Here is a 24,159-nt window from a genome sequence, read left to right on the forward strand (position 1 = left end):
CCATCTATTCCATTCAAACCACAACCCCAATTTGAAGCCCTATTTGTGATCATATTGCCTTCTTTCTTGATGTGAGATATTTTGAAGTCTTGGAAATTATGAAACTTCTTGATAATCAACTTGATAAATTTGTCGAGTTTCCAATTTTGGGCATCCTCCAATGAGATTGCATTAACTATAATCTGTGAATCTCATTCCAAGTATGGTTTTGAGACTGATAGTTGATTGGCTTGTACTTCTGCTTCATTGTTTGTGTCATCCTTTAGTTTTGGAGCACCAATTGCTAAGATGACACTATATTCATTCCTTGCAACACATCATTCACCTGAGGGTCCAGTATTACCTTTTAATGCTCCATCAAAATTGATTTTAATCCATCATTGATCCGATTTTTGCCATACCACTTCTTCATTAGCCTTTAGAATAGGATCTTGAAACTCATTAATAGGCCTATAACACCAAAAAATTTCATCCAATCATATTATAGATAAATATATTTTAAAAATATAAATCTCAACTTTATAAAAATCAAATCAAATCAAATTAATTTTGAAAACATAAATTATCATGTTTGATTGGTGCAAATAATCGAGTAACTAGGCTTAAGTGAATTCAATAGTATTGCCTATGACAATACTTATAATATCAAAGATTAAAACACATTTTTATTGTTTATGACAAATAAATTATTCAATTTTATATTTGCAAATATATATATATATATATATATATATATATATATATATATAAATTATTATAAATTATTATATTTAAGTATACAATTTATTTTATTTATAGATTTTATAGTAGGTATAATTTAATGATTTGATTGTTCATTTACAAAGATTGATTCAATTGAAAGTTCTTTGTGATGCAATGATAATCTTGTAGGAGATTACAATTTCATTTATATAATAGTAAATACATGATTTACAAAGGTGTTCTACTGAAGAACCACTTTGTCATCAATAACAAATAGTCCTTATATGCACCACCCAATACAAAAATGTCTAGAATAATTAATATTATTTGTCAAGTATTACTAAAACTATACTTTAATAGTGATATACTACTACTTTCTTGACTTCAATATGGTGATTGACAAATACTCTTCAACAATTATATAGATTTATACTCAACAACAAATTCTTTCATTATTATTTCAAAGACAAATACTAGTTCCTATATGACAATAGTTAAAGTTAAATTTAGCAAATAATTGAAATGATAACATGATGACATCTATACTTTTAATTATAATACCATTTTCAGGGTTAAAAATTTGGAAAAAAATTCTAACAAAGAGATAGAGAGAAATATGAGGTCGGGATTGTAACTCATTTATTTTAATTATTATAAATTAGATTTAAATATATAATTGATTTTATTTATAGATTTTAATAGTAGATGTAATTTAATGGTTTTGATTGTTCAATTTTCAAAGATTGATTCAAGAAAGATAAAGATCTTTGTGATGCAATGGCAATCTTTTAAAACATCACAATTCTCATTTACAATATCAAATAATTTTTTTAACTAAAAGAGGGGTAAAAATTTATTCAATCATAAAAGAGATACACAGAGAGAGAGAGAAGAAAGGACTAGAAAGCCCTATCATTGTCCACTAGCTAATCTAGTCTAAAAACCATATCCGGAGGCAATTGCCCCCTATCCACTATATTCCATCCCTGCATCTGATCTGAGGCCCATTTGGCTAAACAATCATTGACACCACTCTCTAGGAATGTGTGTGAAAATAACTGAATCTAGAGAGCTGGACACTTGAAGGATCTGCCTAATAACTGAAGCCAAGTACCAACTAACATCCCCATGCTCTTGCTGGGATAGCAAATTCACCACCACCTGCGAATCAGATTCACATATAATATTGCGCCACCCAAGAGTAGAGCATTGTCGAACAACATACAAAATGAGCCTCCATTAAATTATTAGAATTAAAACCTTTATTAATAGAGAAAATAAACTGAACATCACCAGAACTATCCTGCCCAACTCCACCAATACCAGCATGCCCAAGGTTCCCTCGAGAAGAACCATCAATGTTAATTTTTAACACACCAAGAGTGGGGGGAGTCCAACGACCTTCTGGGTTGACTCGCCGTAAGGGATGTCTGCACCTACCTCTTCCCCCCTACCCATCAAACACCATAGCACCCCCTTGAAGAGGAAAAGTAAGACGAGCAAATAGAAACGCCACCAGGATCCATATCACTAGTCAAATCACACTTAGCCACAACTGTCCCACGAAGAGAATGGATAATTTTCCACCACAGATGATTAGCATCCATCCTTATATCTTGAAAGACTCGCCGATTCCTTTCCAGCCAAACATTGTCATCAATAACTAATACACCTTTAACATTATTTGTTAAGCATTACTAGAACTACACTTCAACAATGATATACTACTACTTTCTTGACTTCAATAAGATGAATGAATACAATCATACGAGAAATATTCTTCAACAATTATATAAATTTCATACTCAACAACAAATTCTTTATTTTTATTGTAATACCATTTTCAAGTTTAAAAATTGGAAGAAATTCTAACAGGCAGAAGTAGAGGAATATGAGCTCATTATAACTCTTGAAACCAGATTGAACATAGTCTTTTACACACATATATATCAAAAATATAAGAAATTGTATGTTCTAAGTTAGATGTAAACTTGAATGATAATACCATCAACACTAATGGGAAAACTTGAGATCATCAATTTCATGGAGAATGGAAATTAATGGCCTCTTCTAAAGTTGGTAATGCTTTCAATCAGTGATTTTGGTCTTCTACCCACTGAGTGGTCCTTCATTTTCTAAATACTTTAGTGCAATTGTTGCATGCAAGGCTGCTCCCAAGGGAAGTACTTCTTCATCCAGGAAGAAATAAGGGGAGTGAAGGTTATGAACTGCTTCAATACTTTCATTCTTTGCACCGATCCAAAAAAAACCGACTGGTATTTTCTGTTGATAGAATGAAAAATCTTCTGCTCCCATTGTCTTCTCTCCAAGCTTCACATTGTGTGACCCAATCAACGTTTTCCCAACGTTCTGAATGTGATTATGCATCTTTTCATCATTTACAGTAGGAGGATACTCAGGGCGTTCTTCTTTGAAGTCAATGGATGCTGTGCATCCACTTATAGCAGCCTGCATCTCTATTACCTGCAAGTTTTCATTAGTGAGGATCAGTAGGCTTGCAAATCCATGTTGCTGATTACGATGGGCAAATTTTTGTTTAAAATATAATTTTACTATATTGCATTGTTCCTATCAAGTTTCTGGGTCGGTATTTAGAGGAATTCTAATGAGTCTGCGAATGTCGCATTTGGCTGATGTTTAAATTGGGAGGGGACACAGAAAGATTTTACAGTGACATTCTTGATAAGGATATGAAAAGGAAGAAATTCGTTGAATAAAATGAAAGAGTGAAAGGATTATGATATTGCTAACTGAATTCAATTGTGAAGTTTTTTTAAGTCAAACTTGTTACATTCATGTTATTTGAGTAGTAGTTCACAAGAACCCATCTCTCCATATTGCATTGTTCCTATCAAATTTCTGGGTCGGTATTTAGAAGAATTCTAATGAACCTGTGAATGTTGCATTTGGCCGATGTTTAAATTGGGAGGGTACACAGAAAGATTTTAGTGTGAAATTCTTGATATGGATTTGAAAAGGAAGAAATTCATTGAATAAAATGAAAAACATTGAAAGGATTGTGATATTGCTAAGAGGATTCAACTGTGAAGTTTTTAAGTCAAACTCATTAGATCCATGTTATATGAGTAGTAGTTCACAAGAACCCATCTCTCATGAGAATGAATGGTACACTTAGCACTCATTGTATCCAGGTAATGCTTACATAGGTGAAGGATTGGGCTTTCCCAGGAGGTCACCCATCCCAATACCACTCCAACTCAAGTGCACTTAACCATGGAGTTTCCCCAAGGTTAAGTCCACTTAGCTTGCTACTCCATTTGCAAAACCTTCAACAAGCGTTGTGCCTTATGAATCATTCATTATAGAGCCCCTTTAGCTCATCAGTTGATAAATGGGAGATATTTTCCACAACAAGTCAACTTATAGAATGAAAGGATATCAAGATATTGGGACAGCCACTGGGTATACAGACCATACACTTCATATGGTAAAACCATGTCAAATTTTAGTGCTGTTGTTAGTTCTGCATTTGTAAAATTTATGATTAAGAAAAACCCTGCAAGATACATATACTTAATCAATCAGTAGCAAATTGAAGATGAATGCAAAAGTTTGATCAGAACTTCCAAATCAATGATAGAAGTGCCAATTGTGGACATTGACCCTGTTGTTACCGCCTACTGTGCTATCCTGTTGTTACCACCTTCTCTGCTAAGATCCTGCACACTTGTTTTACAATCTTTAAAATACTTTTAAATAAATACCTCTTTGATTCTTTTCCTTAGTTGAGCAAGTCCTTGAGAGCTGAGACTTCTCAGTGTGCCTCCAAACCGCACCTTGTTTGGAATTATATTGTAACCCTTTCCAGCTTCAACAAAAGTCACTGACAATACCTACATTGAAACAAGGAAAAGGATTAGCATTCATCTTTTTGAAGAAGATGGTTCTGGAAACACTGCAACAAATGGGAAGGAAAGTCTAAAGTTGCCATTCCTCTTTTTATCAACTCTGTCGGTCCTCTTTATAGACATCATTTAGGGTTAGTATATTCTGCTATAAGTATAAATATATATATGGCCAAACTTTCAGAGGAAAAACTTTCTCATATAAACTTGTATCTGAATTGCAAACTTTTGATACAGTGGCATACTAATTTTAAAATAAATAAAGCTTGAAATGTCCCCACAGTAAAGTAGAAAAGGTATACATACTTGACTGTCAAGGGGATCGGTCTCTCTAGAAATAATCTGCTGTATACTTAAAATTGTAAGTGATGCAGCTACAATAGGATCTGCAGTCCTATGTGGCATAGCAGCATGCCCACCTCTTCCTGTTATAACAGCTTCAAAAACACTCGAACCGGCCAAAATTGGCCCTGGGTTTGAAGATATAATCCCGGTTGATATTTCAGGTGTAACATGCATTGCAAATATAGCTTCTGCATCTCCAAGTGCACCTTCACGAATCATATGAGCAGCACCTCCACCTCCTTCTTCTGCTGGTTGAAAAATAAGTCTTACAGTGCCCTTACAAGGATCACAAGAGACTTGCATTAGCCAAAGGAGCAATATAGAACAGCAAGTTATGAAGGTTTATCTATCATATAAGCTGTTCCAGATGTAAAAGCATATGTTGTGCTTTTCTTTAAACTATGCATATTCTTGCACTATGATTCATTTAAGATAATCTTAGCCAAAGGAGCAATATAGAACAGCAAGTTATGAAGGTTTATCTATCCTATAAGCTGTGCCAGATGTAAAAGCATATGTTGTGCTTTTCTTTAAACTATGCATATTCTTGCACTATGATTCATTTAAGATAATATAAAGATAAAGGTGACTTTTTCGGTTCCACCTTTACAAGCATACCCACTTTGTACCTCTGTAGGTTTCGATCTCCTGACAAAATTTTAAATAAACCATTTGTTGCCAATCTGCCTACAACCTTAGTGATACTATCCTATATTTAAAAAAAGATGGGTTTGGAGAATACCTTCAGTTTATCCTGTTGCCGATGGAGCAATTTGGCGGCCCCTAGAAGCATAGTGACATGAGCGTCATGTCCACAAGCATGCATTTTTCCAATATTTACACTCTTATGTTCCCAATCCACAAGCTCCTGCACATTATAAATCAAAGATGAATCAGTAAAAGTTCACGGTGGAGAAATGCACTGGTTGTTCAACAAGACTGGTAATTGATTTATTTAGGGAAAAGAATAATGAAATCAACTCTCTAGAGTATCTACAAAGTTACTGCCAAGTTTTAAAAAGATGATGAAATGAACTCTCTAGAGTCTCTAGAGTCTCTACAAAGTTATTGCCAAGTTAATGGATTCCATCAGCATTAAGTCAACTCATTGCTGGGTGCCTCGTTAAAAGCTACTTTTAGACCTGTCTAGCGTTCACTGAACTCCATGCACTTAGCTGCAAATTGTCAAAAGCTAAGGTACGGGAAACGCTGTCATAATGCATCGCCTCTTTCATCTTTTAATTGATCTTATAGCTATAAGGTATTTGAGGTTTGATTAACACAGGGTTGCAAGATCCTTTACCAAATTTGTGTCTCAAAGGATTAATGATGGCCTGGTTTGTTGGCGGCTCTGGGTCAAATTCATCATCATTCTGGTGCTTTGCTCCTAGGAATTTCACACTTCATGTGATGTTTGGCATTCATGAAGTGATCTAATCCTTCTCTCCACAAAAAAATCTGGTAAGGAATTTCAGTTTTTTCCATCTTCACGAGGCTGGGGTGATTCTCTTGGAAGTAGTAGTCCAGAGGTCATTAAAATTAATTTAACGACCAATGAGTATCATATAATAGGACACTTCTCTGTAGCCAAGATTAAATTTAGGTTTCTTAATAAGTGTCGACCAGTGAAGAAACCCCAAGCCTCAGCAGCGCAAAACCCAAGTACTAGAAGTTGGCTACAATATGGTTCGACCCCTCAACTCTTTAGTTGCTTGTGGGTTTTCAGGACCTATACATTGGCCATATACCTCATCTTTGGGACAGGGATTTGGCTAATGCATATTTTACAGAGGCTGAAGCCACAGGCTGTACTGCCTCTATAGCAAAAGTTTTGGATATTTTTCTAACTCCGTCCACGACTCCAATGGAATACCGAAAATGAACAAGATCATATTCATTCTTTTTCTTTTTCTTTTTTCTGGTATTTTTCTAACTCTGTCCACGACTCCAATAGATACCGAAAATGAACAAGACCATATTCATTCCTTTTCATTTTCTTATTCGGATATTTTTCTAACTCTGTCCAGGACTCCAATTGAATACCTAAAATGAACAAGACCATATTAAACCAATTTTTTTATTTCTTTATATATTTTTCTAACTCTGTCCATGACTCCAATGGAATACCCAAAATGAACAAGACCATATTCATTCCTTTTCTTTCTTTTTTTCATCCCAAGCACTCACACTCACTGGTGAAGGTAAGAGTGCTGTGAAGATTAGGATACCAATAAGCTTAAAATCCCAATCCTAATCAGCCGGGCTTCAAAACTGATCATCGTGACAGCCATGCTTACCATATCTTCAAACAATAGAGAGACCACACTTTCATTTTTGATATAGGTATGCAGTATGCACTGAGTAAAGGTAATCTCTATGGTCCATCAAAAGCCAAAAAAAAAAAATTTACAAGGTTTCCACAGAACAAGAGAGCCGCATTTCTCCAAGATTGTAAAGTTGAAGGGTACAAGCCCTCATCATTTTCAAATTCAATGCCCCCTAGACACTACCTTACCTTAAAAGCTTTTAAAAGCTTATATATGCATGCGTGCTTATTGCTATCTTGCTATGTTGAGAACAGGATATGGGAAAATTCTGATGGTGGACTATTGTGAGTGTGATTCAAAATATAGAACAAAAGAAACATACACAATTTAAATCAGAAACTCATACACTTATAATGAATATGGAAAATTAATGCCAACTATAGGATTTATCTCAATAAACAGAGGGAAATGACATGCATACCTGGAGAGGGAGAGCATCCATATCAGCACGAAGGGCAACAACAGGGGCAGTGCCCGATCCCAGAGTTGCAACCAAACCTGTCTTTGCAAAGGGCCATTCATATTGCACTCCCATTGCATCCAGCTCCTCCCTTATCACCTTGCTTGTATTGAACTCATTGAACATTAACTCTGGGTGTCTGTGAAGTCTCCTCCTTACTGACTTCAACCACTCAAACATCTCTCCATCTCTTGCAACCTTCACAAGATCTTCTTCTTGGCCCCCAACAATATTACCAAGACCAATCACAACAACAATCATAAAAATTAACAGCTTAGGTGGTGGTGCTACGGATGCCCTCATGACACAAGGAATGAGAGCAGAAGCCATGAGTACAAAGTAATACAAAACAAAATTTTATTGTGGAGCTTCAGTGGCACAGGGGTCTCTGCTGTTGAATGTATAGAGACAAAAAAACTGTAATTTGAATCGGGCTGGACTTATGATAGATATAGAGATAAATATGCTGCAATTTGAATTGGGTTGGACTTTATGATTAAGACCTATTTTTGAGGGGGATTGAAAACAACTGAATTATATGTATATACCCATCTCTGAGTCACCTTATTGAAAGATGAATGCATCAAAATAGATATAGAGACAAAAACATAAAAAATGAAAAATGCAATTTGAATGGGATTGGACTTTATGATTAAGATTTTTTTTTAGGGGGACTGAAAGCAACTGAATTAGGGGAAAGGACCCAGTAGTTGAGCATGTTCCAATTGTTGTGAGGGTTGTTGATACCTTTTGTTCCAAAAATTGAACAAATAAAACCTATTGTTTGAAACAAAAAATATCAATTTTTGTTAGGAAATGTACCAACAGTTGTTAGGAAATGTACCAATAGTTGTTAAGAAATGTACTAATATTGTAAAAAGTAACCAATCAGGGGATGACACATCGGCTGCACAACTATTGGGGTCTCTAATGCACGCCTATTGGTCTCACTTTTTTTTGGGGCTGTTTTGGACACCTTGGCAAAAAGCATGCTGATGTGGCATCATATTTGATGATGTGGCCTTGAAACCTTAGTTATAAGCAGGGGACTTGCCAAGTAAGCTACTGTAAAAAAATCGGAGTGATTCGAAATTTCCAAATAGGATTTTGAGAAGCATGAAGTTAGGGTGCACGACTACTGGGTCCTTTCCCCTATATAGATTTACCCATCTCTGAGTCACATTGCTAATTGATGAAGATGATACATTGGTTTGATGATTAAGATATTTCAGTCGAGGGAAGCGTGGAATTAGTTTTATAAGTTGACTAATATTCTATCTTTCAGGAGGGTTGATTTTAACTGCATACAGAACTCAGGGTCCCAGCAGTTTGTTACCGATCATTGTCACAGATAAGGGTCAGGTTTGAATTTATAATTTTAAGAATCAGATACTTCCAAATGAATCATGGTACGAAATTGTAAAAAAAACATGGAAAAAAAATATAAAATTTGAGAGATGACAGTCCGTATTGATCCTGTTCCTGGAATATGAGTGTACTAACAGTTCTATGATTTTATAGAAGCAAACTGTGTTGGAAAAAGGAAAATTTGATTTTTTTAATCGAGAGGCTTACATAAATCACTCTTACATGTTCTAAACATTGCTGCGTTCAATGGGGACAACTGGTCAGCCTATTAGGGTGTCCCTATGTAAATCTCTGTAGGCCACTGTAAGTTGTAAAGCTGACAGTGAACCGTGTTCGGTAAACAATTTTTTTATGGCAAAGCCTTCATTGCCCTTTACATGACATGATGTTTATTTGAACAGTTAAAATATATTTTATGTATATATTTTTTATTATATACCTACATGTGAATGGGTTCTCATAAAAACACTGAAAGTGATTCATTCCTTGCAGATTCGACCTTCAAATTATTAATTTAAAAAAAAAAAAGCAAATGACTAAAAGTTCATTAATAAAGTTCACACGTGTCAATAGCTGCTCATTTTTTAGCTTTTTTTTACCATAATTGGCTCATTTGTGCATTTTTATTGGTACCCATAGTGCACTACTACTGGGGCATTTGTGCATAAGTATTGGTGATTTAAGTGCATGGTTATTGGGACATCTTTGAGCAAGTATCGGGTGAAACTTTGAAATGTGTACTTTTTGACCTTTGCATGCATAATGGATCTCACAACATGCATCGTTACTACCCAAAAGCCAAAACAATAGCTATAAGTAGTTGAGTCGCATGCAGAGACCCCCAAATTTTTTTGTCAAAATCTGATGTACAATTTAGAATATGTAGGTGTGCGAAGTTAGCTATAATGACTATTGGTACACTTCCCCTATATATCTATTTTCCGTGATCACAGAGATGTTGGGTTGTTTAATGTTTAGTATTGGTATATTATTTAGAAATATAGTAGTGGAAGAGCACAAGTTACGAGCAGAGTTACTGCCCATGTTTCAATTATCATTCGTTGGATTTTGCTAATTAAAAGCCCACTAAAAATTTATCTAGTGGATCAATAGTTGACTATTTTTTTGGAAAAAATGCTAGTAATTAAATCAATCGTGCAACTTTATTGGTACCAATAGTGCACGATTATTGGGGGATTTGTGCATAAGTATTGGAACAATTATGGATATTTTTTGGTTGTCAAAGCGAATGGGTAATGGGGTAATAGGGAATATGTTTCAAATGGTACTTTGAAATGACCACTTCTTTATCCTTGCACGCATAACGTATTCCCACATCATTTGTCTTTACTACCCTGAAACCAAAACAATAGCTATAAGCAATTAAGTTGCATACAAAGACAACAACAAAAAAATCGTCAAAATCTAATGTACCATTCAGGAGCTTAGGGTGTGTAAAATTAGCTATAAGGACCAGAGCTCTTCCCCCATTATAAACTTATATATTTATGTTTTTTCATTTAGTTTTATGTTTAATTTAAGGGTAATATTTTGTTACGTATCATAAATAGTGTAATTTTGTGTTAAGTTGAGTTCTTTGTTTTATGTTATCTATCTATTATTTACACATTTGTTTAAGCAATTACTACTTATCATCTTTCTTATATTCAAACACTTTGTACGTTCACCAAATCCACTTATTTATCTCCTATGTTGGCACTTTGCACATGTTATCCATTATGATCTAGTCCCTTTTCTATCTTGAGACTAGTTCCTAAGTGTAGGTTTGTCCTCTTGGGCACAACTTTTTCTTGTCCTAATTTTAACTTTGAAATTCAATTTGATTGACTGTCCACCTTTCACCCTTCCCATCCAAGACCTACTAGACACAAGTTTGAAACAATATATTTCTCTATGCTTGTATTTAAATACATCCAATGCATTCATTTTAATCATCTCATAATTGAATAATCAAATAATCAATTTGCATCTACACACTTTAATTGGTGTTCTAAAGCAATCTATTGTAGCACAATCACTCTTAGAGTATTGACATGATGCATGAGTGTTATTTTTTTTGTCATATACCCTTGAAACCTCTTTATTTTCTTGCAAGACCATGTTCCCATAGCCCCATTGTAATTTGAATTAGGGGTGGAATTTTTTATCGTAATATCTTAGTGGATCTATGTGTGCATGGTATTATGAATTATTGATGAATATGACCAACTGGTGGTGTTTAATAAATTGTATGTATTGATTATATTTTTTGACTATCTCAGACTACTAATTGGAATGATAGAATTGTGCGAGGAATTTGGTTTGATTGCAAGTGCTTGGGGTACAAGGTGAGGCAGGTCTTATGGTTCTATGAAGAGATGCAAGTATATCACGATGTCCACCTTGTGTTGAGACTTATTTGTTAAACTTTTTGCCAAAACCTAGGTTCATGTAATTTGGTATAAAATAGAAAAGGAATGGATTCGTTACTTTCAAGACAATGGGGTTGATAGTCCTAAAAAAATTATTGTGCAAAAGATTCTCATGCCTTGGTAAATTTTCTGATTATTCAAAAAAAAAATTGTTCTTTTGTCCTGCCTTTAGGCTTTACAGTTTAGGGTTTTTATGCACTTTTGATTAAATCTCTGTTAAAAACCCTTAGCCTGTTATAATTTGGCGTTACCTTTTCTCCACTTAAGCCAAGGGTCCATTATCATTGGCAGGGCCATTGTTTTTCCTACGCATTAAGTTGATTTTTGGGCGACCCCTTTGTTTTTTTCTAAGATTGCACGTGAAGTTATCCTAGGCGGGTTCTATTTAACATTTTTTTTGCCAGCACCCAAATTTTCCTGTCAAAAGTCCTATATATTTTTGTTGGTGACTTTATGGTAAACCGCGAGTAGATTCTACGGTCTACGCAACCCTGCGATTGAAAGTGCAAGGAGATTATGGACCGTGACATCATGAGATGATGCCACGTGTTCAAGGCGGGGAAGGTTAAGTTGGCGATTTCACTTTTCAAAACTTTGATGTTACCATTTCCTAGCAGGTAAATTCCAGATTACTAAAAGTGCATGTCTCTGCATGTGGTAAAGTTGAACGATGATGTTTTAATCCCGATCCAAGAATTGCTCGAGAGTTAGCGGCCATTGTTAAGTAATTGTCGCGACTTACAGGTAAAGTACGAACAAATCCAATGACCCTCATAACCCCGTGAAGGAAGATGCAAGGGGGTTAAGGACCGTGACATCACGAGATGATGCCACGTGTCTAATACAGGCTAGGAAAAGCCGATGGTGGGATCGCTGACTGAGGAGGAGTAAGTGGTGAGTTGGATATGCCATGTCATTCTTTGGGTGGACCCGCTTGCCACATGTGATGGTCAATTTCAGATTGACTAAAGATGATCATGCGATGCGCCATAATGGAAGATGATCGACAGTTTAGTTTTAAACTTATTTTAAATACAAGTTAGAGCCATTTTTTCACTCGAGTGAGCAGTAATGGTGGATGAGACAGTGACGTTTCATTCCAGAACAATAATAAAAGCAATCTAAAAGCTATTTTCAATTCATAAAGTGATTCATAGCGATTCAGAAGGTATCCCCGGAGCTGAAGAAGATTGAGATGGGTTCTTGCAGTGCAGGATTGTGATTCACCTGGTATTTACAAAGCAGTAAGTTGCTAATCACCTTTTCTTTGTTCCTTGAATGATTGAAGTGTGAATTGTGTGAGTAATTTTAGGGAAAGCCTCACAAATTGTTCTAGGATTCAGAATTTGATAAGAATTCACATATTTTTGTGTTGTTCTTGAGTTTTTTGTGTCGAATCCTAGTTTCCTTTTCCTCTTGTGGTTAAGTGTTAGAAACCCTAGTCTGGTAAGATGGATCTCTTTAATTATTTTCTTGACTAATTAAACCCCTTGACTAATGACAAGTACCAAGGGCAGAAATTTGTTCATGGTAAAACCCTAGGAGAAGGGTTGACTGATAAAGCGTACCACTTAGCAGATGTTAGGGTACAAATGACTGGGATAGATATTTTCAAATTATGGTATGGACAGAGGAATTTACAATCCCCCTTCTCAAGTGTCTGGCAATATGACGGGTAAATTAGTGGTGTCGAATGTGTTCATGGATGTCGACTTTCTCAAGGCTATTGCAAATAGATATGACCATGTCTCGAGGGTTAAAACGAAGGAGAGATTTTGCTGACAATCAGGAGAGAGGAATTCCAGGAGAACTTTGACTTGTATAAACTATCTGATAACCTAGTACAAGTAGATTTAAATAAATTGAAGGCGGAGTATTATAGAATAAAAGGTTTCATTAGAACTTGCTGTCTTCCAATTCATTTGGCAAAAGCAAGACATACAACATACTATATCGGCCCTAGTTCAGAGAAGCCTTTTCCCATTGGTGCTTTTGCTCCTTATTTTCACGCTACCTTTTTCTCTTTATGCCAGTTTTTGGGTTTCAATCCAATTACAGTTATGCCACCTGACTTCATGTATATGGCTATGCAAATTCAACATCCGGATTATACATCGATCTTTGACTTCACCCCATACCTTGAAGAAAAGATTCATGAGGGGTTGTAGGATGTTAAGAATGAAGTGTCTAGCACTCATTTCTACTGGTACTCCTTGCTCATGCACATTTTCTTGTATCAGAATGCAGATTACTTTGAAGGCACTATAAACCTCATAAGAACAATTGACAATAATAAAATTCCAGTGCAACTTTGGAGCATGGATATGTCTTGGGACAGGCAGGAGGATAGCTTTGTAAGGTTTGATAACAACTTTTCTTCTAGGTTAAGGCAAAGATTGATAGTGAACCCACCTGTTAATTTTAACACTTTCACATTGACATAACTTAAAATTTAAACTTAGTTTCTAATTAGTTTGTTTAACTGAAAGATAATGATAATATAGAAATGAACAAATTGAGAGCAAGACACAGTTACCCTAGGAAAACCTCCTAGGAGGAAAAACCCTGCTAGAAAAGATCCTTAGATCTAATTATGGATTATAATTATGTAATCATTACAACACTTATCTCATGTATTTGCGGGTTCAGATGTTGCTGTCCAAGAGGTGTGAGGTGACTGCCTTCAACATTCACATGTTGTCATTTGAAGAATAGATAATGCTGCTCCCTTCTCTAGATTGTAGGCTTTTAAGGAATTTGTTGTGTATGACCTTAAGATGACAGTCCTTTAATTAGTTTGGTTTGTATACATTAGTGGTTGTCCTTCAAGTACTTCGCTAGATATGTATGATTGGTAGACCTCCAATCAGTTTGTTGTGCATACACTGAATGTTGCCAAATACCCTAAGGTGCATTTCACACCTCCTAATGGTGGATGAGGTTGTTGTGCTTGAATTTGACTGAAGTTCGCACTATGCAAACATAAGGATTTTTGCATAGGATGAGAGAGCTTATGTTTGCTTGATTGAAATAACAATGAATCTTAATCTTTATTTATATGGAGCGAAACCCCTTAGCTAGGTCGGCTTCCCAAATAATTAATCTTTTAATTATTTCCTCTTAATTGCCTTGGTTAATAGGGTCGGCCCTATTGGACAACACGTTGAGTGTTTGGTTGATGTGTAGCATGGGGGGTAGGGCCACGTTTGAGGGAAAAGTGGCCAGCCCCTTTTTGGGCAGATTCCAATGTTGCCCAAGGCAATATGAATCTGCCCTTCCCTAATTAATATCAACACTCCCTCTTAATTAGGGAGGAGAACATAACTATAATCTTCCATCTTGCATACACAAGCAAGGAATGGAATTACATAATATAATCTTCCAGCTTGCACACAAGCATAGACTGGATCCACCTTACATTACCTACAGAGGGTGGAGAGGATCTTTTCGACCATCTTACATTACCCATAGAGGATGGTCAACAATTACACTAATACCATCTTACATTGCCCGCAGAGGATGGTTTAACAATTACACTTCTCCCTAAGAAGTTTTTACAATACCATCTTACATTGCCCGCAGAGGATGGTTTCTAATTACACTTCTCCCTGAGAAGTTTACAATACCACCTTACATTGCCCACAGAGGGTGGTTAACATTTACAATACCATCTTACATTGCCCACAGAGGATGGTTGATAATTACACTTCTTCCTAAGAAGTTTACAATACCACCTTACATTGCTTGCAGAGGGTGGTCTGATACAACACAACATATCACTGAGATTGAGACTCCCTCTCAATTAGGGTTTCATTTTCCATAATACCAAGTCTATCCCTGAAGTACGCAAACTTCACTTTGGATAGAGGCTTGGTAAGAATATTTGCAACTTGCTCATCAGTGTTGACATACTTCAGCTGAATAGCTCCTCTTTGCACCATATCTCGAATGAAATGGTAGTGGATTTCCACATGTTTTGACCTATCATGAAACATTGGATTGATGGACATTTTAATACAACTTTGGTTATCATAGTGAATAACTGTAGGATCCCAAGCCTGACCAAACAGCCCTGCAAGAGGCTTGCGAAGCCACACTGCTTCTCTAGAAGCTACACTTGCTGCAATATACTCAGCTTCAGCAGTACTCAATGCCATTGAGGATTGTTTTCTGCAAGCCCAAGAGATCACTACGGATCCCAAGCTAAAACAAATATCGGAGGTGCTTTTCCTGTCTTTGACGCTTCCAGCCCAGTCTGCATTCGAATAACCTTCCAAGGTTATTGGAGTGTTAAGTGGATACTTCAACCCAAAACCAACTGTGCCTCGCAAATATCTTAGGATGTGTTTGGCCGCAACAAGATGAACATGTTTGGGTATGCTCATAAACTGGCTGAGAGCATTCACAGCAAAACATATGTCTGGTCTAGTGTTAACAAGATACATCAGCGATCCAATCAACTGCCGGTACTTTGATGGATCTGCAAAACCAGAGTTAGCTACAGAAACACTTAACTTCTTTAAGTTAGATTCCATAGGAGTAGACATGGGTTTACAATCCATCATTCTAAATCTTTTCAAAATGTCAATAGTATACTTTCCTTGACTTAGAAAAATTTCGTTAGATCTTTGCCATACTTCTAAACCTAAAAAATAATGCATTAGGCCTAAGTCTTTCATTTCAAATTTTGAAGCTAGTTCTTTCTTGCATCTAATAATAAGTTCATCTTTACCAGTAAGGAAAAGGTCATCCACATATAGAACTAGAATTAGCATTTCATCATTGGCTACCTTAAAGTATATGTTAGAGTCAGCATCATTTTTACAAAAACCTAGACTTAGCAAGTATTTATCAATTCTTTCATACCAAGCACAAGGAGCTTGTTTAAGGCCATATAGAACTTTCTTCAACCTACACACATGAGTTAATTTATCCTGAATCTCATAACCCTCAGGTTGCTCAATATAGACTTCTTCCTTAATGACACCATTAAGGAAGGCAGTCTTAACATCCATCTGATGTAGTTTCCAACCCCTAGCAGCAGCAATAGCTATTATCGTTCTAATAGAAGTATATCTAGCAACAGGAGCAAATGTTTCTTCAAAGTCTATGCCTTCCTTTTGAGAAAAACCATGAGCTACAAATCTAGCCTTATATTTTTCAATACTACCATCAGCATTATGTTTAATTTTAAATAACCATTTAGAGGAAACAACAGATTTACCTTTGGGTCTGGGCACAATATCCCACACATCATTCTTGATGATTGACTGATACTCTTCATCCATAACAAGCTTCCAGGCATGATGAATCAAGGCTTCTTCAACATTGTAAGGTTCAGTTTTGATGAGATTGCACATCAATTCAACATAGTTGGAGAAAACTTGAGGTCTCTTAGTTTCACGGAAAATGCCACTAGGGGCTGCAAATCTTTCAGCTTCTTGAATGGTGTTTCTTACCCAAAGAGGCCTCTTTTTGGTAACGACAATGTCGCTAGAATATCAGTGGGATTCATGGGCTCTGGTGGATCATGATGATCATCTTGAGGAGGAGGATCAGCAGGCTCCCTCTGAATCTCAAGGTTAGTATCAACATTCATATCTTGATTGTCATTAGTTTCATCGATAACACAAGAACCTTTTGATTTCTTAAAAGCAATATCTTCTTCAAATGTAACATCCCTACTTACCTCAACATACCTTTGACCTTGGATGTATATCCTAAATGCCTCGGAGGATTCACTGTAATTGACTAGCATGCCTTTCTTTCCAGAGGGTTCCAACTTGGTTCGCTTTTCTTTGGGCACATGAACATAAACAAGACTTCCAAAATAAATTTTGAGGTGACTGATGTCTGGTTTGGATCCTGTGAAGGCTTCTTTAGGGGTCATGTTCTTTAGAACATAGTGAGGGCATGTATTCTGGATATATACTTTTGTTTTGGAGGCCTCTGCCCATAGGGAGGTCTGCAAGTCTTGATCATGAATCATAGCCTTTGCAGCCTCAATAATGTTCCTATTCTTTCTTTCAGCAACTCCATTTTGTTGAGGGTTGTATGGAACACAAAACTCCCTCTTAATTCCTGACTCAACACAAATATCATAAAAGCTATCAGAGGTGTACTCACCTCCATTGTCAGATCTTAGACATTTAATTCTTTTACCTAAGGAGTTTTCAATTAGTGCCTTAAACTTTTTAAATTTACTTAAGACTTCATCAGATTCTTTAGATTTCAAGAAGTAGATCCAGGTTTTCCTAGAGAAATCATCTATGAAGATCACGTAGTAAAGAAATCCACTAGGAGATGTTATACACATAGGACCACATAAATCAGAGTGAACAAGTTCTAGTTTGTCTTTAGCTCTATTTTCACTTTTATGAAAAAGACTTTTAACATTTTTACCTATAGCACAACCCTTGCAAGAGTTATCATGAATTTGGCTGAGTTTAGGCATACCTTTGACTAATTTTCCAAGAGTGGGAAGAGCTTGATAGTGCAGGTGACCAAGTCTTCTATGCCATAGCTCACAGGATACAGGAGCCTCATTAATGAGGGCTTGAATAGGATTAGTAGAAAGCTTATAAAGACTATCATATCTATTACCGATTATACGACCAGATTTAAAGATGGATTTCTTAGGCCAAGCAAGAACTTTACCCTCAGAAAATGCAATTCAATAACCTTTATCTTCTATGGCAGAAATGGAAATAAGGTTTCTTTTAATTCCAGGAACAAACAAGATGTCACTAAGGTGCAGAGAGATTCCAGAGTCTAAATTTAAAGAAGTAGAACCAAAACCTTTTACCGAATAACGAGCATCATCACCAATTACCACATGAAGGTTGGTATCCTTTTCTACTAAGTTTGAAAGATGATCATAGTAGCCTGTAATGTGTCTGGAGGCACCACTATCAATCAACCATGTATTACTATCTATAGGAATACTACTAGACAGATCAGAGATGAATAAGAAGTCATCATTTTGTTCTGAGACTTCATTTAGGTTAGCTTCTCTTTGGTTGGGGTTAAACTGACATTCTTTAGCATAGTGACCAAGCTTGTCACATCTAAAACATCGAACACGAGAGGTATCTCTTGGTTTCTTCCAAGAGTGCTGGGAGCTAGAAGGTCTGAATTCCCTATTTCTTTTTGGATAGGGCTTCCTCCAATTTCCACCTTTCTTGCATTGGGCTGCAAGCATGTGTTGATCATCACTATGAGGACTTTTGGTTTGCCCTCTTGTGATGAGGCAAGACTCTTCTTGGATGCAATCATTCTTAAGGTGATCAAGGGTGGGTAACTCAGTTCTACCACTTATGGTTTGGATAAATGACTCCCATGAGTGTGGTAAGCCATTTAGGGCAATCATGACAAGGTCTTTATCTTCCATGTTATGACCAATTAAACCTAGCTGATTCTTTAGTTCAAAAATTCTTATAAAGTTGGAAATAACAAAATCTTCTTTTCCCATTTTGATATTAAGTAGTTGTTGTCTTAAAGTAATTGCCCTACTGAGATTGTTAATTTCATATGTACCTTGTAGGTGGTTGAACATTTCTCTTGTAGTAGTAAATGATGCAATGGATATTAAGTAGTTGTTATGGTGGTCTTTGACTTAATCGATGATGATCTTCCTTGCTTTGACAACATCCCTTTTGAATTGTTTTAGTTCAGCTGCATTTGTCGGTTCAGTTAGCTCTTTTGCTTCGATGAATTGAATAAGATCTTCTTCCTCTAGAGCCAACTTGATTCGAACCTTCCATGCAGTGAAATTAAGATTTTCATCAAGCCTATCTTCAACTTTTAGCCCCATTGACGTAACCTGTAAATGAGACACCAATCTGGAATAAAGGAGTACTGAATTCTGAAATCTGAAAGTTGATCTAGCCTATAGCTCCGATACCATGTTAATTTTAACACTTTCAGATTGACATAACTTAGAATTTAAACTTAGTTTCTAATTAGTTTGTTTAACTGAAAGAAAATGACAATATAGAAATGAACAAATTGAGAGCAAGACATAGTTACCTTGGGAAAACCTCCTAGGAGGAAAAACCCAACCCAGAAAAGATCCTTAGATTTGATTATGGATTATAGTTATGTAATCATTACAACACTTATCTCATGTATTTGCAGGTTCAAATGTTGTTGTCCAAGAGGTGTGAGGTGACTGCCTTCAACATTCACTTGTTGTCATATGAAGAATAGATACTACTGCTCCCTTCTCCAGATTGTAGGCTTTTAAGGAATTTGTTGTGTATAACCTTAAGATGACAGTCCTTCAATTAGTTCAGTTTGTATACATTAGTGACTGTCCTTCAAGTACTTCGCTGGATATGTATGACTGGTAGACCTCCAATTAGTTTGTTGTGCATACACTGAATGTTGCCAAATACCTTAAGGTGAATTTCGCACCTCCTAATGGTGGATGAGGTTGTTGTGCTTGAAGTTGACTGAAGTTCACACTATGCAGACATAAGGATTTTCGCATAGGATGAGAGAGCTTATGTTTTATTGATTGAAATAAAAATGAATCTTAATCTTTATTTATATGGAGCGAAACCCCTTAGCTAGGTCGGCTTCTCAAATAATTAATCTTTTAATTATTTCCTCTTAATTGCCTTTGTTAATAGGGTTGGCCCTATTGGATAGCACGTTGAGTGTTTGGTTGATGTGTAGCATGGGGGATAGGGCCACATTTGAGGGAAAAGGGGCTAGCCCCTTTTTGGGCGGATTCCAATGTTGCCCAAGGCAATATGAATCCACCCTTCCCTAATTAATATTAACACCCGAATTATATAGTGATCTTTGACTTCACCCCATACCTTGAAGAAAAGATTCATGAGGGGTTGCAGGATGTTAAGAATGAAGTGTTTGGCACTCATTTCTACTGGTACTCCTTGCTCATGCACATTTTCTTGTATCAGAATGTAGATTACTTTGAAGGCACTATGAACCTCAGAAGAACAATTGACAATAAAAAAATTCCAGTGCAACTTTGGAGCATGGATATGTCTTGGGACAGGAAGGAGGCTAGCTTTGTAAGGTTTGATAACAACTTTGCTTCTAGGTTAAGGCAAAGATTGATAGTGGACCCACCAAGGATCCCCACAGAGTTGCATGATTTTGTAAGACCTAAGGAGAGGTTGACACTTCTAAAGATTGAGCATAATTGGGGGGATTTCATTCCTTATCCTGTTAGCACTGTTATTAGAATTTATGGTTTCTCTAGTCAGCCACATGTATTGCCTTTTAATGTTCCTTTGAGAATGGGTTTTGTTGAAGTAATGTGGTAGATAGGGTGCATTAATGATAAGGAATTAAAGGGAAGAAGAAAGGGTACAAATTTCCCTCATTATACTATCATCCCATATTTTTGTGATTTTAAAAGGAGGATATGAGCATTTCGACAAGTTCTTTGCACCATATAATTTAGGGGTTAGCACAACCAGACATAATGACTTGGAGGGGTTTTATAACATATTTAGGGAAAGAATAAAAGAAGGCTTATTGCCTCATGAGCATAATTTCCCCGAGGATATAAGTATAAATAAATTTGATTTGATGACTTAGGATTGGAGGAAAGAGAAATGGATAGCTTTTAGGAAGCTATGGGCTATAATTCACAAAATGGATCCAAGCTATGTTCCAACAAAAGATTTCACTCCATTTTGTGCTAATGTTGATTTTGTTATGAACAATTTGATGAATTGATTCTTGCATTGAAGGAGAAGAGGGCCAAACTTGAAGAGGTCCATGGTCGACAAGTTAAAAGAAGAGATGTACAACGTCCAACGCCCATCACACTGGAGGAATCAACCTTGATTCATCAAATTAGGACGCAACAATCAAGCTCACGACCCCCTCTACCTCAAAGAACATATGGCCTAATAGAGGAGAGACTTGTTTATGAGCCCTCTAAAAAGAGGGTAAGAGAAGAAATTAGTGGTGAAGGAGAGAGTAGCAATGACAATGAAGAATTGGTGAGGAGAAAAGGTAAAAAGATAATGAAGCCAGAGCCTCCCCCAAAGGTGCAAGTTAAGCCTTTTAAAGGAGTCAAGATTATTGATCTTGAAGACTTAGATAGAAGTATATTGAAAATGAAAATAGAAGAATTTAAGAAGAGAAGTGCCGAGAGGAAATCTCAGAGGCCAGATAGGCTTGAGCATGAAAATCGGGAAGAAGTTAAGAATGAGATGATGGAAGAGTTCAAGAAAATTACTGCATATGAGGGCAAGATGATTGTAAATCAGGTTGGAGTCCCGATTTTACCAGAATGGGATATAGCAGATGCAGTGGCCTTTGGGGCAATTAGGAAATCAAAGGACCAAAAATAAGGTTAAGAGGAAGAAGCAAGGTTGGCATTAAAAGGATCAAATTTTTTACATGATTATGCAACCTTGGCAATATGGGCATTAGAGGAAGGACCTATAAAGCCTAACACTGGTGACATAGATCCCAACTCAAGAAGGAGGCCTTATTATAAAAAGAGCATCTGACACATCAAGTGTGGAAGCTACAAAGTTGAATGTTGATGTTGCCAAATTGGCTCATGAGACTTCAAAAAGGGAAGCCTTGGAAAAGGAAGAGCTAATGAGAAATTTTGACAACTTTTCAATGTTTATAATAGAGTTCAACAGAGATGTGTAGGGTTGCAAACAAAAGTGCAACTTCAGGAGCAATGACAGATAAGAGTATCCTCTTCTGCACTTATAGGGACATCAACCCCATCAACATCTAGATCTTCACTGTTACACATGAAGAAGAAGCAATTCAACTTGGCAGCAACGTTGACATCCCCAATAGATCATTGGTACCATATGATGATGACGAGCCTTAATCCACTAGGTTTACTGATCCAACTAAATCCCAGCTCTTCGAGAAGATTATTGAATTAGAAAATAAGTGTGAGATTTTGCCAAGATCTAGAGGCAATGGAAAGCACAAATAAGAGAGAACAAAATAGATGATAGGAATAAATTGTATTTTATCAAGATGCAAAATATGATCAACTAGATCATTACAAGATGATCAATGAATGCCCATACAAATAAAGTAGATGAGCCTGCTTATATAGGCAAGGCTATATGGATATGTGAGCACACAAACATGACATGTGGCTCAATAAGAAACAAGGGTAGGTAGGAAATAGGTGTGGTAGGTAGGAGAAACAATATAATATTCCACATGAGGTGGATCACCCACTGAATGTGGAATGTAACAACAAGATAAGTCCACAAAAGGTGGAAATTCTCCTACACATCCTATCCCAATGTGGCACAAACACCCAAGTGTCTCATACCCAAACTACTATGAAATGCACGTACCTAAGTAAACTTAAGTAAAGTGTAATAATATCCAAGATGAATAATTATTTACACCAACAATAAGCTAAACGAATTAGGAGATAAGTTGGCTTGACAACAAAAGGAGATAGTTAGCTTAGTGCTAACTCATTTGAATGAAAAAGTTGATAGTAGGAAAAATAGTATTCATTCTTTATATTCTTTATTATTTAATGCTATTCAAAAATTTGACAATGATACAGAGATGGAGGTTCCCTTGTTCACAAAATGGTTGCAAAGGGGAAATGAGCTTAGAATAATGTCTATGGCTTTCAAATATAATGCTGAGAGGCCACCTACACTCCAACCAACTTATTTGTTCGTAAAATCAATGAAGGAGGCCCAAATTTTGCTAGAAAATATAGAAAGAAAGATAAGGGAGCTTATGAGAAATTTCAGTGAGTTGAGTAAAACACTTTTGTCGGATATTGAGGATGAAAATGGGGTAGTTAAGCCTTTACAATTTTGGAAAGAGGAGGCAAGGAGAGTCATCAACACCCAAGTAGAGTTAATTTGTGAAGGGTTGAACATGGATATGCTAGAGGATAGCATGGACAAAATAATTGCCATGGGGTCATTTTTTGAATCTTTTGAAAGAGAGGCAAATCAAGTAGCCATTAAATACACTCCATGCCAAGCTGAAGCTAACAAAGTCATGATTTATGAATGGCCATCTGATGAAGAATACACCAGATGGAGTAAGACATATTTGAATGATGAATAAGGGTTGTAAACAATTTGATATAACTTTTTTTGTCGTCTAGTGGTGGGTATCTTTTTAAACCAGAACAATAACAAGGGCGGTAAAGTGCATCAAGAATATCAGAGGAGTGGTTGTAGATTTTGATATTGATTATATCTTTCCTCAAATGGAATATTTTATAAAAAACTTCAGGTATGTTTAATCATCCTAGTGGCATGTGTCTCTTGGCCTGAAGCTTGTTTGCTCCCTTGTTTTCTATAAAAGGGAAATCAGGGCCATTCGAAAGGGTTCCAAAATCTCTTAATAGGGTCTCTTGTGTAGGTCTTGTATATAGGATTAGGTTCCAGTTTTGAGAAGTCACGAGTGAATAGCAGAGAATTTTAATGTGATTTTGCAGAGAAAAATAGAAGATAGTCATCAGTTTCAAATTTCAAAAGGATTATCTTGTAAATGAAATATATTTGATTATTTGATAGAAGGTAGCTTTGGAATTAATACGGATATAGTTTCAAATCCTTACTCTCCTGTGTATGATTTTATTTTCTTTTGGGTAAATGGAATCAAGGGTTTCATTTGTTCATTGCATTTTT

General features: G+C 36.2%; 1 protein-coding gene across 1 annotated transcript; it reads right to left on the minus strand.

Annotated features, from left to right (window-relative positions):
- Positions 1-2,584: 2,584 nt before the first annotated feature.
- LOC131076323 (IAA-amino acid hydrolase ILR1-like 7) lies at positions 2,585-8,404 on the minus strand. Its single transcript, XM_058013453.2, has 5 exons — positions 7,683-8,404; positions 5,677-5,802; positions 4,896-5,210; positions 4,449-4,577; positions 2,585-3,186 (listed from the first exon to the last, which is right to left on the minus strand). Exons 1-5 carry the CDS (start codon positions 8,049-8,051, stop codon positions 2,812-2,814), a joined length of 1,314 nt encoding a protein of 437 aa, XP_057869436.1. The 5' UTR covers positions 8,052-8,404; the 3' UTR covers positions 2,585-2,811.
- Positions 8,405-24,159: the final 15,755 nt, after the last annotated feature.

This window comes from Cryptomeria japonica, chromosome 11 (assembly GCF_030272615.1).
Source record: "Cryptomeria japonica chromosome 11, Sugi_1.0, whole genome shotgun sequence".
In the NCBI taxonomy this organism is placed as follows: domain Eukaryota; kingdom Viridiplantae; phylum Streptophyta; class Pinopsida; order Cupressales; family Cupressaceae; genus Cryptomeria; species Cryptomeria japonica.

Coding starts and splice junctions, on each gene's coding strand:
- LOC131076323 (XM_058013453.2), bottom strand. CDS start 8,051: ATGGCTTCTGCTCTCATTCCTTGTGTCATGAGGGCATCCGTAGCACCA. Junction 4,578..4,895: donor CCGATCCCCTTGACAGTCAA/GTATGTATACCT, acceptor GTTTCAATGTAG/GTATTGTCAGTGACTTTTGT. Junction 3,187..4,448: donor TAAGGAAAAGAATCAAAGAG/GTATTTATTTAA, acceptor GAAAACTTGCAG/GTAATAGAGATGCAGGCTGC.